Source organism: Ambystoma mexicanum, chromosome 12, assembly GCF_040938575.1.
Source record: "Ambystoma mexicanum isolate Mex_15411 chromosome 12, UKY_AmexF1_1, whole genome shotgun sequence".
NCBI lineage: Eukaryota > Metazoa > Chordata > Amphibia > Caudata > Ambystomatidae > Ambystoma > Ambystoma mexicanum.
The window spans coordinates 163,765,083-163,780,886 of record NC_090936.1 but is presented as its reverse complement, the minus strand read 5'-3'; the positions used below and the strand labels follow the sequence as shown (position 1 = coordinate 163,780,886).

The window sequence follows — 15,804 nt, the reverse complement described above, 5'->3', positions numbered from 1 at the left end:
CCGGTACCTTTGTTCATAGTACGTAGCACACAATAGTTTCTTATGTCGTTCATGACATCTTTTTTCACACCCGGTGACAAGATAATGTGTGTTTGAGCTATTTTGCGAGGTGTAGAGGCACACGCCGCCATTTTAGAACTAACTAGCGTTAGTGGCATGTCAGATTTCAATGTGTACATGGTAACACAGGCTTACAACAATTAAAAGCAGCTTAAAAGAGAAACAAATAAAAATAAAATATTTGAAAGATAAATATAATAAAATGGGTCAAGTTATCAAGTAACAAGGGCAAGCCCATTCATCCCGCCACCACCCGTGGACAGCCGTAGACAGCCCTTGTCCAAAACAGCGCTTCTCCAAAAAGCGCAAGATTGTTGGGTTAAATGGATTGTGGGAGGAGGGGGCGGAATCAGCAGTGCACCAGGCGGTGTCCTTTCTTGATTTCTGTTTTCTACGGGGACACAATAGCAACAATGTATCAATGTATGGAAAACCTTGGCTGCCAGCCACAGTTCATAGATCGTATCAGTCCCAATGTCCGTACCCTTTAAAGTGGCAGTAGCAGCAGTTTTCCTCGTAGCAGCTCGTTCAGAAAACCAGCAAATTAGCAGTGAAAATAGCAGCACAACCAGCCGTAGACAGCCCTTGTCCAAACAGCGCTTCGCCAAAAAGCGCATGTGCACGGATTCTACTTAGAACCTCCTCCCCATTTGTGGATTTGTGTTCGTGTTTTATTTATTTGTACAGCGCACAAGGCCCGAGGGCAAACGGGCGCATATTTTAAGGCACATAGGTACATGATTGGCATGAATACAGTTCCAGGCAAGAACATATTAAATTCACAAGGCAGTAAAGTGCAGGCAGAACAGGTTGTCAGGCAAGGTGGTAGCCTTGGTGGTAGTATTGAGGATCAGGTGGCTTAAGATGCCGGTGGGTGAGATGTAGTGTATAGCCAAAGCTTGGCTTTGTGCTTGAATAGGGTAGGGGAGGGCAGGGTTCCAATGGAGAGAGGCAGTGAGTTCCATAGTTTGGCCGCAAGGACTGGGAAGCGAACACCGCCGGCTGTCTGTAAGTTGTATCTGGGTATTGGATGTATGGATACATTTAATCGTAGTTGTACAATAATACTTATCCGAGGGTTTCATTGCTTATGGTCTATTTTAAAGGTCCTTTAAATCATTGGATATTTGTGTACTTCTCTAACTGGAATTATAAGAGTGCTCTGTGCCTGTAGCCCTAGACCACCCACACACCCCCCTCAGAGGCTAAGCCTTGCCATGTTCTACATACCTTTATTGGGTTGTGCTACACTTCAATGTCTTTTCTGTTGACCATAGTAGGCTAAAATCCCAAAATCCACACCCAGGGTGTTTTAGCACTTTTGCTCCTTCTATGTTATGTATTATATGTGTAGTGAAGAAGATCCCTGCTGACCTTGTGGATTGGCAGTGTGGTGGTCCAAGTAGCTACTCTATGCTAATGGATGCTGACCCTAGGTGAATAGGGGATCCAAACACCACCCACAATAAGGTAGTGGACAATCGGCCTTGCCAGCCCTCCAGACCCCATTCCCAAGCCTTCAGTGATGCTTGTAGCCTAAAGCCTGAGGTACAGTGAGGATGTTCCCCACATATGTAACCCCCCCATGCCCCTCCCCAAATGGATAGCGCATGAAACAGTAAGCAGACGTAAAATCACAGCAAGGGAAAATCTTCCTCCCCCCAAAGGGAAAACCAGGTTTCCGTTCTTGTACAGGGATCAGGTTCCATGGAAGCTTCCATTTGAGTTTGAATGCAACCCTGGGGGGAATGGGGAACACACACAAATGCTTTGTTTCACTACCACAGTCTTATAAAAGGACACCACAGAGTAATACTATGACTGAGCATCCTTATTAATTTAAGCAGCTTTGAACAGTCACCTCTGGCTAGACTGCCTTCAGTTTGTCTCAATGTAGGTATCAATCACACATTTAATAAACGCATATAAGACTCCAAACTAGTACAGACTGGACACAAAACCCACACAGGTTCAACAGTGGGCAGCAAGGGGAGGATCACAGAGGATTTCAAAATGTTGGAATCTTTGCCCCCCTGCTAAGCTCAAATCACACTTAGGTGCCGGATAGGCTTTTAGTCAATCTCCACCGCCCTTGGTGCATTGGCAGCCCCAGGTGCAAACCATTCTAACAAGGAGATCCATGGGTGGAGTGTAGACTTTGTATAGTTCAGTCAGCTCAGTCTGTCAGGGTGGGAAATTGGAGGAAGACATTTGGTAGCGAGTGTACAGCAAGAGTGGTTTCTCTGGAGGGAATCCGAGGGGGAGAGACTTGTGAAGGAAAAGTAAGTGATTACCTTCTGGAGAGAGAGTTATTGAGGGGGCAGAGAACGAGAACTGTTACTATCTGGTGAAGAAGAGGATGGAGTTTTAACTGACGAGTAAGGGGAGGCTGATAGGCTGGAAGACTGGCACTCTTTCAATAGCCAGCAAGAACAGATGGGAGGAGCAGCGAGACGGTGCAACCTCACTGAGGGGAAGAAAGGTTATGACATGTGTTAGGGTAGTTTTCCTAAAGTCTACTTGAGGTAAGACTTCATAGAACAATCCCAATGGCATACAGGTTCCCCTAACTCTTTAGTATAAGCGTGTACTACTCAAGGAACCTTGGCAGAGAGGCAGAGCAGTCAGGCTTGTCAAAGGAGGACAATGTGAGCTGTAGTTTAGTACACTGAACCCAGTTAGTATAGTAGTCCAAACAAACACTTACACCAATAAACCTCTATTAAAATATATTTTTATTATATTTACAAAAGGAATGTCTTAACATACTTAGATCACTTACCCAACACACATGGGATTACTTATAAATACCTTTGAAAGGCCACTGCTTAGTTGGTAGTTGCTTGCGGTACAATTGTTAGAGTTTGACACTAATAACAGTCCTACCATATTATCCATATGACCGCGCACTCTCGTTAAGACAAGAGATACGGTAATTGTATTTAGTTGGCAAAACCACATAAGGTAAAGTCTTTTAGGAAGGAAAAATGTTGTTTAGTCATACAGTCGCAGAGCCTAAGGTTCTAGAGGCAGTTTCTGAGCAAACTAACGCTTTTTAAGTCCGAACCCAAAATATGTAAAAGTCAGTTTGGAGAGGGCTCAAGGTCTTACAAAGTAGCAGAACAGCAAAGGTTCCTGTGGATACTTGCAGTCTCTAGATAAAGATGCTAGAAGAGTGAACAATGGAGACCCTGTTAAAGGACTCACTAAAGGGACACAAGCGGCAGATTGGGTCTGAGCTAAGAGTAGACACCCTGGGTACCTCTTCACGCACTCCAACACTCTGGAGCGACTTCTTGTTTAAAGTTAAGCAATACCTTTTCACCCCACTGTATCTTAAGTTGGAAGAAATGTTTGTGGCTGGAATATCCTCTTTGCAGCAACAACAGACCTGGTCTCCTAATTCCTCGGTCTGGTGAAGAAAGGAAGAATCCTGAATGGGAAGTCTCAGCAGTAGTCTCGAAAGAGAGGACCTCTGGCAACGATTTCTTCAGCTTCTTTGGTCAGTCTGCAGTTTTGGCGCCTTTTCCTCAGCACCAACAGAGGATGCGATTCACCCGGTCGATCTTAGAGTCCTTGTTAGGGGACTTGGATGAGTCGGATCGGGTCTCTGGAACTCAGCAAAGACTTGGACGAATTCTGCTTCAGCAAGACATGCACTACAAATGGGTCAGAGGTCTTCTGGTATTCGCAGTCTGCATCTCTGGAATGATACAGCACCTCAGGAGATGGCTCAGATTGTAGTTCGTCTCAGGACTGGTTGGTCCCACAAGCCTAAGAGTAGGAGTTGTCCTCTTTGGAGTTGCTCTGTCGCATAGAAAACAGTCAGGACAGCAGTTGTCACTTCACAGTGTTGCAAAGGGTCTGCAGGCATCTCTGGTCATCTTTGGTTACATCAAGTTCCAGTGGTCGACTTGCCTTTCACTTCAGGAACCTCACCCTTTTATTAATTTTCAGCAAACACTCCTCTGTAATCTCTCTCAGCAGTTTACAGAAAGGGGCGAGTGGCTGTCCAACCAGGAAAGCCAGACCCCCAGTGGGAGCTGGTTCCACTCAGGCAGACAAAGGGCAGGGGAGTGAATAACCCCTCCCCCACTTCCTAAGGAGCCACAATGTTAGAACATAGGTGATCCTATTGTGCACAAACAAGACTGAATACAGTCTGAGGTAAAACATAACACAATAGTTGGCAGAACATGTCCACTGCCATCAAGCCATACCTAGAGTGTTGTCTATGTGACTAAAAAGTCAGAGGAGAAGGGGGAATAATACCATCCCTTTGCACTCCACAAGGTGGTGGGTGCCAATCTCTCATTGTGTAACGTTTGTAGGAGGGACACAAAGTACCCCTCTATACTTAAGAACTGTAGCAAAGATAAAGAAAATCTCAAAAGAGAACCCAAAGGGTTCCCAGCAACTCTGCCCATAAGGAGTTGTGTGTTGCACAATGAAAATACAGATGCATAAAAAGATATGGCGGAACATAATAAAGGTAGCACAGAACAGAATTCCAAAAGTCAGAGCAAATGAGAATGAAGGATTAAAAAAGACTCCACTCATTCAGGATATAAAGAAAGGTTCAGAAGTCCAGCAAAAAGGTTCTGAGGTTCTTACTAGGAGAGGGGATGAAGCATAAAAATGATGAATCTCCTTTACGTGTAGCAAAAAAGGTGCGTCAACCGGACCAGGACCCTAGACTAAAGAGGTCATCAGCCAGCTGATTATTGCCCAAATACACCCCTCTACGTCTGGGGAGGTGGACCATGGGAAAAAAGATCAACCTCTGCTTAGAATTTCTGAAGGAAAACTTGAACCCCAAAAACCTGTAACCTGCAGACAAGGACTAAAGTATTAGTACAGGTGTCAAGCCCGGCCAGGAGGGGTCGAATCCTTGGTAGTGTTACAAGAGACTTTTTTGCCAACACTTCCAAGTCTTCTCACAATTTGTAATGTTATCTCTAGCCCAGATGTGGAGCATTGAACACAAAAGAACACTTCGGTGGGTCCTAAACATATGTCGAGTGGTTTATTCTGTCTGATCCCGCATTCCCAACCGACATTGGTTCTCTTGGTTATATAAGCCGCACATTGATACCGCTAAAGAAGTTGTCTTAGTTTTGAGTCTAATCTCAGTCCTCTCCAATATAGTGTCTAACATTGTCCACTTCAGGTGTGTGGGTCCAACAATGTATTAGAGGGTGTGGAGAACAATCAAGACTTCAACACAGGTACTGGCATGTTGATTCCAAGTGGACTATGTAAAGACCTCTCTATTTAGGAATTATTTTCTCCCCCATCCCTTGGCATTATAATATGTAGTGTTTGTCACTTGAGCTTACTTTCACTATACGAGTAGGAAATGTCAGTCATAGGCCATTTAACTGGTTTTACACATACACTATTGTTACTGTGTGTTGTGTAACTTCTAGTACTTTAACTTCTGCTCCTTATTTGTAATTCTATAATAAAGTGTGTACTTGTGTAGTGCAATTTCTTTGGTCATCTATTGGGACTAGCTGTACCTACCTACCAACCAACCGCCTGCATCCTCCTTTGGGAAGCCAAAACTGCTCTGCCAGTGTGTGATGTTGGTCTACCATATGATTGGAGAGTTTACCCAATAGGATAGATGGTCACATCCCTTACCAGAGGACTGCTACTAAAATTATGGCTGGGACCAAACCCCAGCCTGTGGTGAGACTGTTTTTCACCTTCACTGTCCAATAAAGGATCAGCAGGCGTTGATGGTAGAGATAGGAAGGGAAGTGAATGTGAAGCTTTCCACTCAACCAGAGTAGAGATTTTAGTTGGCAATGACGATTTATCACTTTCTTTTGGTCTATAGGCAGGTTCCTCAATGGGGGTCTCTGGATTAGTGGTGTGAATGGAAATGAGTGATGGTAGGAAGAAAATTCATTAGGGGAGCTGGACCTTTACTTCCCTGAACCAGGGTTTCCAGAAGGAGAAACGTACTGCTCCAACAAACGGTATGTCCCAACCAGATTTGCGCTAAGCCATAAAAACCTTGCTGATTAAATCTCTCACTGCTTTGGGGTGTATGAAATGACAGGAATCACATTCCACTAATGTGGTACTGTCCTATATACAAGACACAAATGGGCAGAGTGAGTGACACAGTTGTCGCCATTCTTTAAGCCTGATTCAGGAGACATGACGCAGAAAAAAAGCAAAAAAGAATAAAAAAAAAAGAAATCACATCTCTGACCGTGGAAAAACAAAAACTAAGGAAAAGGTTTACGCACAGCTCAGTATATGTACCAATGGCGTCACTTCCACTGTGTAGAGGCGCCAGTGACGCAGTCCGAGTCAACAGAGCCACGCAGTGCTCTGTGGTGGCTATCAAAAGTTTGTAAACCAGTCAGCGTCAGAAGGTATATTTCAAGAGATGAGGAATCTGTGGGAGTAAGGTATTCATTAGAACGTACAATGTTTAAAGACACATGAACCTTTAGCCAAAACCTTTACATTTCTATGTAAATTATACTCTTTACGGTCTACAATCAAGTGCAATTGGGGAAACACTAACCAAATTATATTTTGCACCCTCATTACGCTGTTGCCCTGACACGTGTAGAAATAGTTCACCAGCATCATAGGAACCCCTTCATGAACCTACATTTCCTAAGTAGGTTACCAAAAACTTTAGAGGTAGCAATATTGCAACAAATCACATTAAACATATGAAAATATAGTCTTAACTGAACTTCAGTGGCAAGGTTTTTGTAACCCTCACTTTAAAGTTATTAAATCTTGCCAATTGATTTAATGAACGTAAGCGGCACTCCCAATACATTCAGGGGCAACAAAAAGGTTCATATAGAATCCTGCACTTAGCAATTGGTATGTTTGAGGAGTATTCTAGTTTATGGCAACACAGAGTACCGAAATTGAAGAGCACTGCGTCACAATGGGTTTAATATGAATTGAAACATTCTACAGAGACTCAAGAGGATTCAAAAAGGAAAGAAAAATTATGCACCCATTACTTTGACAGGTATGCAAATAGAATTCACTCTTTTGTAACCATAATCTATTCAAATTTCAAATCATAAACATGCAAGATAAAATCTTTAGTATTGTCAACATACAGCTCAACTGCTGCTAAAAGTTGTAAAACATCTCCCCCATTCATGTAATAGAGATAGAACAGTAGATCTTCGCCATATCTGCCAAGTTTTATTGCAGCCAGCTATAAAAAAAAGAGAAAAACAAAGATGAAAAATGAAAACAGGCAGATTTTAAGTATTATTTTTCCAATTTCCATTGTACACAAAGTTTGTTCCTTCACACTAGGCACAATGAAAATCATTCAAGTGTATGCATCCCAAATTAGTTTATACTGAATAAGGTACCAACATGAAACATGCCTTTCTAGGAGTACTGTTCTCCACAGACAATCACCCTTATAACACCCCTCTTACGTGCTGCATACTCCTTTAACACAGGCAAAAGTTCATGATTTGATTAAAACAGAAGCAGCACCTGGGAGCAAAAGACTACTTACCTTTAATTACAGTACTATGGCATTAGCATCGGTCAGATTCACATGCGGTTGAACATGCCCCATCTTTAAGTTGTAAACCCTTAGTACATTAAAGCAGTTTATAGGTACATAGAGCACGAAAGTGAATGCAGTTTTTTGTTTATCAGCTTCATTTCAGCTCCCAGACTCTGCCTTCAAAGACCATCTTCCGATGTTGGCAAAAGACTGAAGGGTCTCAGCCCTGAGGTTCATCCATGGCTTGGCAGGTGGGCTGTATGCTGAAGACCTGTGGTTACAGCTAAGTAACTTATCTTTCTAGAATTAAACCGGCACCTCTGACAGGAAGGAGAAGAAAATTGCGTGTCACCTTAAAGGTACAGGATGTGCATGAGTGCCTATATGACTCAACGCCTCAAAGGCATTCACGTCATTGTAGAAGAATTTGGTGAATGTATGAATAACAAACTTTGAAGCCCTGCAGGTCATCCAGATTGAATCCTGCAGGTAGGGCCGTTGTAGATGCTACAACTCAAGGGTTAGCCCTGGGCCGCCAAGTAAAGGGTTTGCAGGCCCCTTTGAGACAGTCCAAAGCAGGCCGACTGCCTTCTGGAAATGTTGGTTCTGGACATTACCTTTTCTGTGTCTTTGAGACTGAAAGCTATGAAAGGTTTAGCTGAACGATTCATTTTCTTTTTACAAACAAAGTAATACATTAAGGCTCTTTTCAGATCCAGGGACTTGAGACCTCTTCCTGCTGGCATTGAGGAGTAGGCAAAGAAGGCTGAAATAATTATTGGCCGATTCAGATAGAATGCCATAGGGGTTTTAAATATAAATCTGGAATAAGAATAATTACTTATAGTTGTGGAACTTCAAGAAAGGGTCATGGGAAAGCTAAAGATTTAATTTCTTAACTCCTATTGTTAAAGACATAGCCACCAACAAGGTCGTCTCTTCCAGGATATGAATTTTCTTGTGTGTTATGGTTAGGCTTAGAAGGGTGTCCCATCAACTTCTCTTTAAATCATCCCTAAAGATGAAGAGAAGGAGCATTTGTTTGATGAGCGCCGCCAAGAATTGCAGCAAGATGGACTGTTACAATTAAAAGGCCAGCCCCTACCCTTTAACTTGGCTTTTCCAGTATGGAAGGATTTTATGTGGTATGCAGGCAAAAGGGGCAATAGCCTGCTGCAAGCAATCATTACTAACAAAACCTTTTCCATTTCTGTTACAGCAACGTTCGTGGAAGGATCCCTTTTTGAAGGCAGAATTTCCCTAAATTCTTGGGGCACTACTAGGTTTACAAACTCTGGATCAGCGCTCAAAGTTTGAGTGAGGCTGGATCGTGGTACAGAATTATACATTGTTGACTGGACAGAAGTGTCAAGCATCTCGAGAAGAATGATGGGATGTGTGATACAGTAGCAACGGGCACAAGAAGCAGAACTACTTGGACCCGGCTCGGGCGACTGGAATTATCCTGGTTGATTTTGTACATTGCAGAGAACCTTGGGGATCAACTGCAAAGGGGGAAGGTATAGAGAAACAGACCATTCCAAGGGAAGATAAGGCCTTCTCTAGGCTGTTTGTTTGGTGAAACCTTGTCCATTTCTGATATTTGGCATTCTCTGCTGTTGCAAATAGGCCAATTTAAGTTTTTACCCTATGTCCTGAAGACAGTCTTTTTGGTCTTGCTATATTTCCCATTTGTAGCATCCTGCGAGCTCTCAGGTCGCTGAAAGTAAATATTATTCACTGTAATAAATACTGTATTCCTAGTGAACTGCTCTCGTTCCTACATACTCTTGGGTCTCACCATCCAGAGGGGATGGCACTGCAGCCATTTACCTGAAGACAATCCTTGCAGTATTTTTTAACGTGCAGTCATGCAACATGTGTACGTGACGCGACCCTCCATGTGCCGCCACACTATCGCCAGTCACTTTTCAACTGCTCATGCTGTACTTGACTGATCACTAATTAAAGTAGATTTGGAAGTGACCTTGCAAGGCTCTGTATTCTTAGTGCATCGTGGTGAAAAGGCAGGTTGCAAGAACACAGGTAACTGGTTTGAGGTTTAGCCAAACACCTCATTTGTTGAGTAGCAGAAAAAGGGGGGTTTGTTCCTGGCTATCTTGCTCAATGGGTTTGAAAGAATTGTTCTTAAATGTTGTAAACTGCGATGTAATTTCGCTTTTATTTGTGCAAGTGGTTGGTTTACGTTGTTATATATATATATATATATATAGTACATTGGGGGGTTCTTGCATCACCTAGTTGTCAGCCGACATGTGTTTCGACCCGAGGGTCTTTATCAAGGCTCTTGGTACTGGCTTGTAGCCCCCTGTGGGGTCCCAGGATAGTAAACCTGGCACTTGTGAACTTTTGTGTTGTATGTTTCTGGGACCCACATGCAAATAGTGGAACTTTGTAAAGAGAATCCCAAAGAAGATACATTCCCTGGGATTTTGAATTGTATTTGTGACACTGTGAAAAGAGAATCCAAAGGTAGATTCATGCCCTTAGGATTTTGAACTGTATTACACGTGGAAAAGACCTGGGGAAGGGAGTAATTTCCATGGAAGGGTATTACAACGCCAAGAGGAGACCGTTATCCTTGTGGGCTACAAGGAACTTGAGTATTCTTATCAACTTTTTGTTTTGTTGCCAAGAAACGTGGGGGAAGGGAGCTATTCCCAAGAATTGTGAATACCATCTAAGTGAAAGTCTTTTTGTTGGAGTTGTACTTTTTGTTGAACATTAGTGCACTTTTCAAGCCAGAGACAATACTCTTACACCTTTGAGTTAGCTCTAGCATGCCAGGGCTAGGATAGGATTTTGGACAAAGGCCATTTTTGCCTTCAACATCTTGACACAAAAGCGTCCCTTAGTTTTTGGTTGAGGTCGAGAAAATCCTCCTAAAGTAGGGACAGTAAGGCATTTCCCAACCCCCATTATTATGTGAATAAACGTTTGTAACCATAAACATGAGTCCTCTGTGTCTGTGTCTCATTCCTGGTTCCTAAAAGGAAGAAGTGTCCAGGCTGGGAGGCCCTGAAGGAGGCAAGGTCACTTAACTGCAGCCTTATTTTCTGACAGAGGAAATCCTGAATATGCTCTGGAGAAGTATCTCCTTTCACCTGCGATGACACAGAGCAAGTTACCTAGCAGACAGAGCACCGCATGATCAGCAGCTGTCCCAATGGTTGTCTGGGCCTAAACCAAGAGAGTGTGGCTCCGCTGCAGGAACTTGCCAGTTATAACGCAAGCAAGAAGCAAAACCAGCAATACTCTGCATATGGATGAAGAAATGACTTGCACGACGTCAGGTACCAGAAGGCAAAAGCAAACAAAAAAATAAACTGCTGATAGTTACATTTACTCTTTATTTAGCAGCTTTCCCTCCATTTCTATGGATCCCCCCCAAAACCTTTGCTTTTGTACTATGTCCTGTTTTTTCCAGTGAAGTGAAGCCTTCAGCCTCACCCCTCTGCACCTTTGCTCATTCCTATAGGAAAACTGACCAGTTCTTAAGGCTGTCAGAACTGTCTTTTGACATGTTATCTATATTGTGGGTAACTTGTCATCATTGCACAATGCATTTTACAACGCAGTGAGGTTTCTTTTGTATGACCTTAGACTGCAATCAAAGGGATGTGCTGGTTACTTTGGATGTGCCTAAGGACAAACTGGTGGCAGCAGTTACTTTTTGATTATTTGTACTGTACGTTTTGTTAGTCTTACCGAGTTTGGCTACCAACAGTGGCTAGTGTCCCAACATGGCCGTGCCACAATGTTTTTTGTTTATTGCACATCTTGTCCTGTTACCGTCTTCCTGCCTTGACAGGTAAGGAAATTCCTTGTATTGTCATGCACTGCTGGGAAAGCCATTATTTTTGCGGGCTAGTTCAGGGCCATGTTCGTATGCTCCCAGGAAGTGGGCTGGGACTTATTTGGTCCCAATCCACAAACTGGTTTCTGTAGGTCTATAGAGTATGCACGAGTTTCACCATCAGTGGTCCTGATTGGACCACTGCTGAGGTGAGTGTGGGCAATCTTCCATTGAGTGGGCTGAGTTTCTGTCTCACAAGAGTATAAGGAGTCCTGCAGTCATTCTCCTTAGATCCTGCGAGGAGCAAAGTATCCTGCCCAGCTGTGGTGAAGACGTCGGAAGACCTGTCCTAAGAAGGCCTAGCAACCAAACATTGCTGCAGGCCCGGTGGAGCCCTGTCTGGCTGGTGACATTTCAAAGACCTTCAGTGGTACTTTCACCTTGGAGTGGAGGGACCAACCATTCCAGACGTATGCTCGGTGCTCAACCATCTGGAGTCTTCAAGTGTTCCTGAAACCATCCTATGGACTGACCAACTGTGTTTCAGCTCTGAACTTTGGAGTTTCCCAGCTTCTTCTACAAGAATCCCACAAGCGAAATGCCAGCGGTCCAGCCTCAATGGGACACGAAATAGAAGGCTGACTACTGTGTCCAACCTGTCGCTGTGCATCAGTGACTTTCGTTGAAACCGGCTTCCCCATGTCTGGTCGACTCCCTAGAGGAGTGCTACATCAGTGCGAGTTGCATTAATCAACAGGAACCGGTTGCACCCGCAACTCCAGGGCTCTGGCGACCAGTATCAAAGATGGGAAAATCCACCTCTGATGACCTGTTTAGTCTGAAGAGAAACTGGAGTACGGGGGGTGAGTTACAGCAGTACCTGCACTCCCATCTCCAACTGTAAAAGGTTTGAATACTTTTGAAAAGTTTGATATTTGTTTCGCTTTAACAAATCTTGTTGCCGAAAGCTGGGAACAGTTGTATTTGCTAGAAGACACACTATTCTGACTTTTGGAACCTTTTTACCCATTCACCAGACTCTCCTAACTTTTACCCAGCTCCCAAAACCTCTGGAAACTTTGTGAATTTTTTTGGGCACAAGGCCCCAGACAATTTAGGGTTGGACCTTCTAAAGTTAGGGTTGGATTCTTGGGGACTGTCCATTGCCGATAATATCCACTGACTTCCCTTTCAGTATTGAGGGGGAGGGTGACTGATTTTATTGTGCTGGCTACTACAGAGGCGGTTTATATGCATTTTATTAGTGGTGCAGGATAGTATTACTTGCTTATAGCCATTTTTATAGTGTTTGCTTGGCCAAAGTTATACTAATATTTGTAATTATCTGTGTAAGTGTAACCCTTGATTACTTACCTTGTGGACACTTTACCAGGCTCACGCTTCCTGAGACTTAGCCTTGACCACTCTCCATTTTACCTTTATTGGTTTGGCTACAGCTCCCAGAGTTGTCTCTGTCCACTATAACTAGGTGGGCCTCCTAAAGCTTGTCCAGCAGGCCATAGTTTTGAAATCCAGTCTAACAAGTGGGGTAGGAAAAGCATAAGAAAAATAGGTACCAAGGTTGCACAGCGAGCTGAAGGCTTTAGTCAGCCATGAAGAAAGGGACTAGTGTGGCAAGGCCAGGTCGCATGTCCACATTGTATTAATGCATGTTAAATAAATAGTGCAAGAGTTTACTGCTGGAAAATGGCTTCAGTTCCCGTCCACTGTGGACGGGAAGTGACAGCCCATGAGCAAAGTCTCTGGGCCTCAGTTGATAAGCTCTTGGACATGGTTCCTCCTTGATTATTATTTTTTTTTAATATAAAATAGATGCAATATTGTCTGAATATCCTCACCACCTTCTTCCAGAGTTCAGGCAACAATACTTAAGGACCCAATAGACTGCTTGGTATGTATTTTCTTTTTTGGACTGCACAGGTCTTTGGTTGCAGATGTTCCAAGTGGGGACCCCAGCCATCTATGGATGCATCACTTCTAACAGGCGGTACAAAATGTGGGTCACCAAAGGTGCACCACTCAGATTTGATCATGTTCTGCCAACATGAGAGAACCATGTGAAAAGAAGAGTTCAAGATAATCACATTTATCACAGCATCGAAAACACTGTCCATCTGGCGACTGTTTTCACAAACTAGCCTAATGAGCAGTTGGCAGTTCAAATGAGCGAATGCAGGATTAAAGAAAGCCATGCCGGGCCTAGTAAGTATGGACAGTTGCCATTAGGAGCTGAGTATTTAAGACTATACCCTTTATTCTTTCGTTGGTCTGACTGCCAATGATCATGGTGTTTAGCAGAGTGCCCAGAAACTCAATCCTTTTGGAAACTGTTACTGGGGGAAAGGGGGGGAGGTGGGAGAGGGGACAGGGGAGGAAGAGATCTGGTGCCCTCCACTGAGATTGCCAAAGATTGAAACATTTCTTTTGTCAGTTGCGACTAGCTATGAGCCTGCAATTTCTTTGGGGCCCGAGGAGCCATTTGCTAGGTAATCGGGCATGATGGCTTACCCACAGCACAAAGCCAACCTTTTGTGGATTTTGAAATGTGAGGAAATTATTTGATTGGATTTTGATTTATATATTTATAATGTGCCAAAACACAGAGGCATCAGAGCGCACATGTACACACAACAGAATTACGGGACAAGGACAAACTTACAACGGTGACCAAGGGTTTACTCAGAGGAAGACCTTCAGTGCTTTCCTAAAGGTTCTGATGTTGTCCTGCCGCAGGGGCATGTTGAGCAAATTCCATGTTTTAGCTGCACAAACGACAAAGGACCTGCCCAGGCCTTTAGTCCGCTTGCAAGATGGACTATTGTCCTGCATTAAGTTAGTCAATCGAAGCATCTGTGAGGGCTCATATAGGGTCACTAGTGATTTCAATTAGCTCAGGGTTTTTCCAAAAAGGAATTTATGTACTAAAGTAGCCGCTTTGAATTGATGTCTGGCCCTTAGAGGAAGCCAGTGTAAGCCTTGCCGATAAGTTGAGATAAGGCAATTTTGCGATATCTTTTTTATATGATGCGAACAGCATTGTTCTGAACAATCTGAAGCCTCTGCAAGCTTCTCCTATCAGCAAGGCACTGCAATAGTCTATCGTAGACAAGATGACAGCACGAGATATTGTAGTGTAGTTAACTTCAGTGAGGTAGGGGCAAATGTTCCTAAGGAGTCTTAGGTAGTAGGCAACTTAAGACAAGATCTATGCCAAACCTTTTTATTTTGTCCCGCACTGGGATGACACATTCCTGGATGGAGAAAACCTGGTAATCGAGATCGAATTTTGCGCTCGCCTGGGGAGCACCAAAGATTAATAGCTCTGTTTGGCCTCCATTGAGGCACATCCAGTTGTCTGCCATCCATGAGTCTACTAGGTTGTAGATGTTTTTAGGTTTGTAGTGTCGGCAGCTTGGTTCCAACAGATCTCCAGAATCAGCTGTGCGTCATTTGCATAGATGGTAAACAACACTCCTGATTCTTCAAAGAGACTGCAGAGTGGTCAGACAAAGATTAGAGAGTACAGGGGACATACACGCCCTCTGTGTTACCCCGCAGGTGGAGAGAACGTGGGCTGATGAGGCTTGTCCCAAGCACAAACACTGGATAATCGCCCGGTCAGAAAAGAGTGTACCCACATGTCTTTTCGGAGCAGCAGCCTGTAGGTTTCAGTTTATGCAAAAGGCGCTTGTGGGCCAAGAGATCAAAAGCAGCCGACAGATCCAATAGTAATAAGCGGCCAGTCCTACCCTTGTCCACAATACCCAGCATGCGGGACTGCAAATCAATAAGTAACGTCTCAGTACTGTGAACTGGCCGAAAGTCCGACTGTCGGGCATGTAATGCATAGATAGATTCTATAAAAGTCTGGATTTGACTCGTCTCCTTATCCAGGGCCTTCAGAAAGAAGTTGGTAAGTTGGTTGCATCGTTGGGATCTGCCACAGGTTTTTTTGTTATTTCTTTTTTTAACAGGGGTGTTACTGTAACATTTTTGATATTGCCCAGAACTGAGCAGGTGTGAAAGGAGGCATTGATGAATCTTGCCAGAATAGGGGCAAAAATGTCCTTATTGTATAAAATCATATTTGGTGGAAAAATGTTATCTGGACCAGCAGATGGGTGCATAGCGCTCAAAGCGGTTAGTAGCTCCAGGCTAGTCACTGGAGCGAAATCAAAAACAGTTCTGCATCTGAAGAGATGACAGGGAGAGGCGCAAGACTTTGGTTATGAGATAGAGGACTGTGCTTGAAATCTGATCTTTTATTTTGTCCCTTGCTTTAGATATTGTTGATTTAAAGCATGCTGAATTGTGGAACAGGGAGTTCGTAGGTGCAAATGTAGTAGATTGAGCTTTGGGTTTCTCTAGGAGTTTTAGGATTTCAAAC

General features: G+C 43.6%; 1 protein-coding gene across 9 annotated transcripts in view; it reads right to left on the bottom strand.

The window, feature by feature from the left end:
* Positions 1–15,804, bottom strand: part of CNOT2 (CCR4-NOT transcription complex subunit 2) — a 1,422,938-nt gene that overhangs the window by 57,871 nt on the left and 1,349,263 nt on the right. For all 9 annotated transcript variants that reach the window (XM_069628237.1, XM_069628243.1, XM_069628241.1 and 6 more), the window contains one exon: positions 7,170–7,270. In XM_069628237.1, coding sequence (XP_069484338.1) covers positions 7,170–7,270 — 101 coding nt within the window. The remainder of the gene's footprint in view (positions 1–7,169; positions 7,271–15,804) is intronic.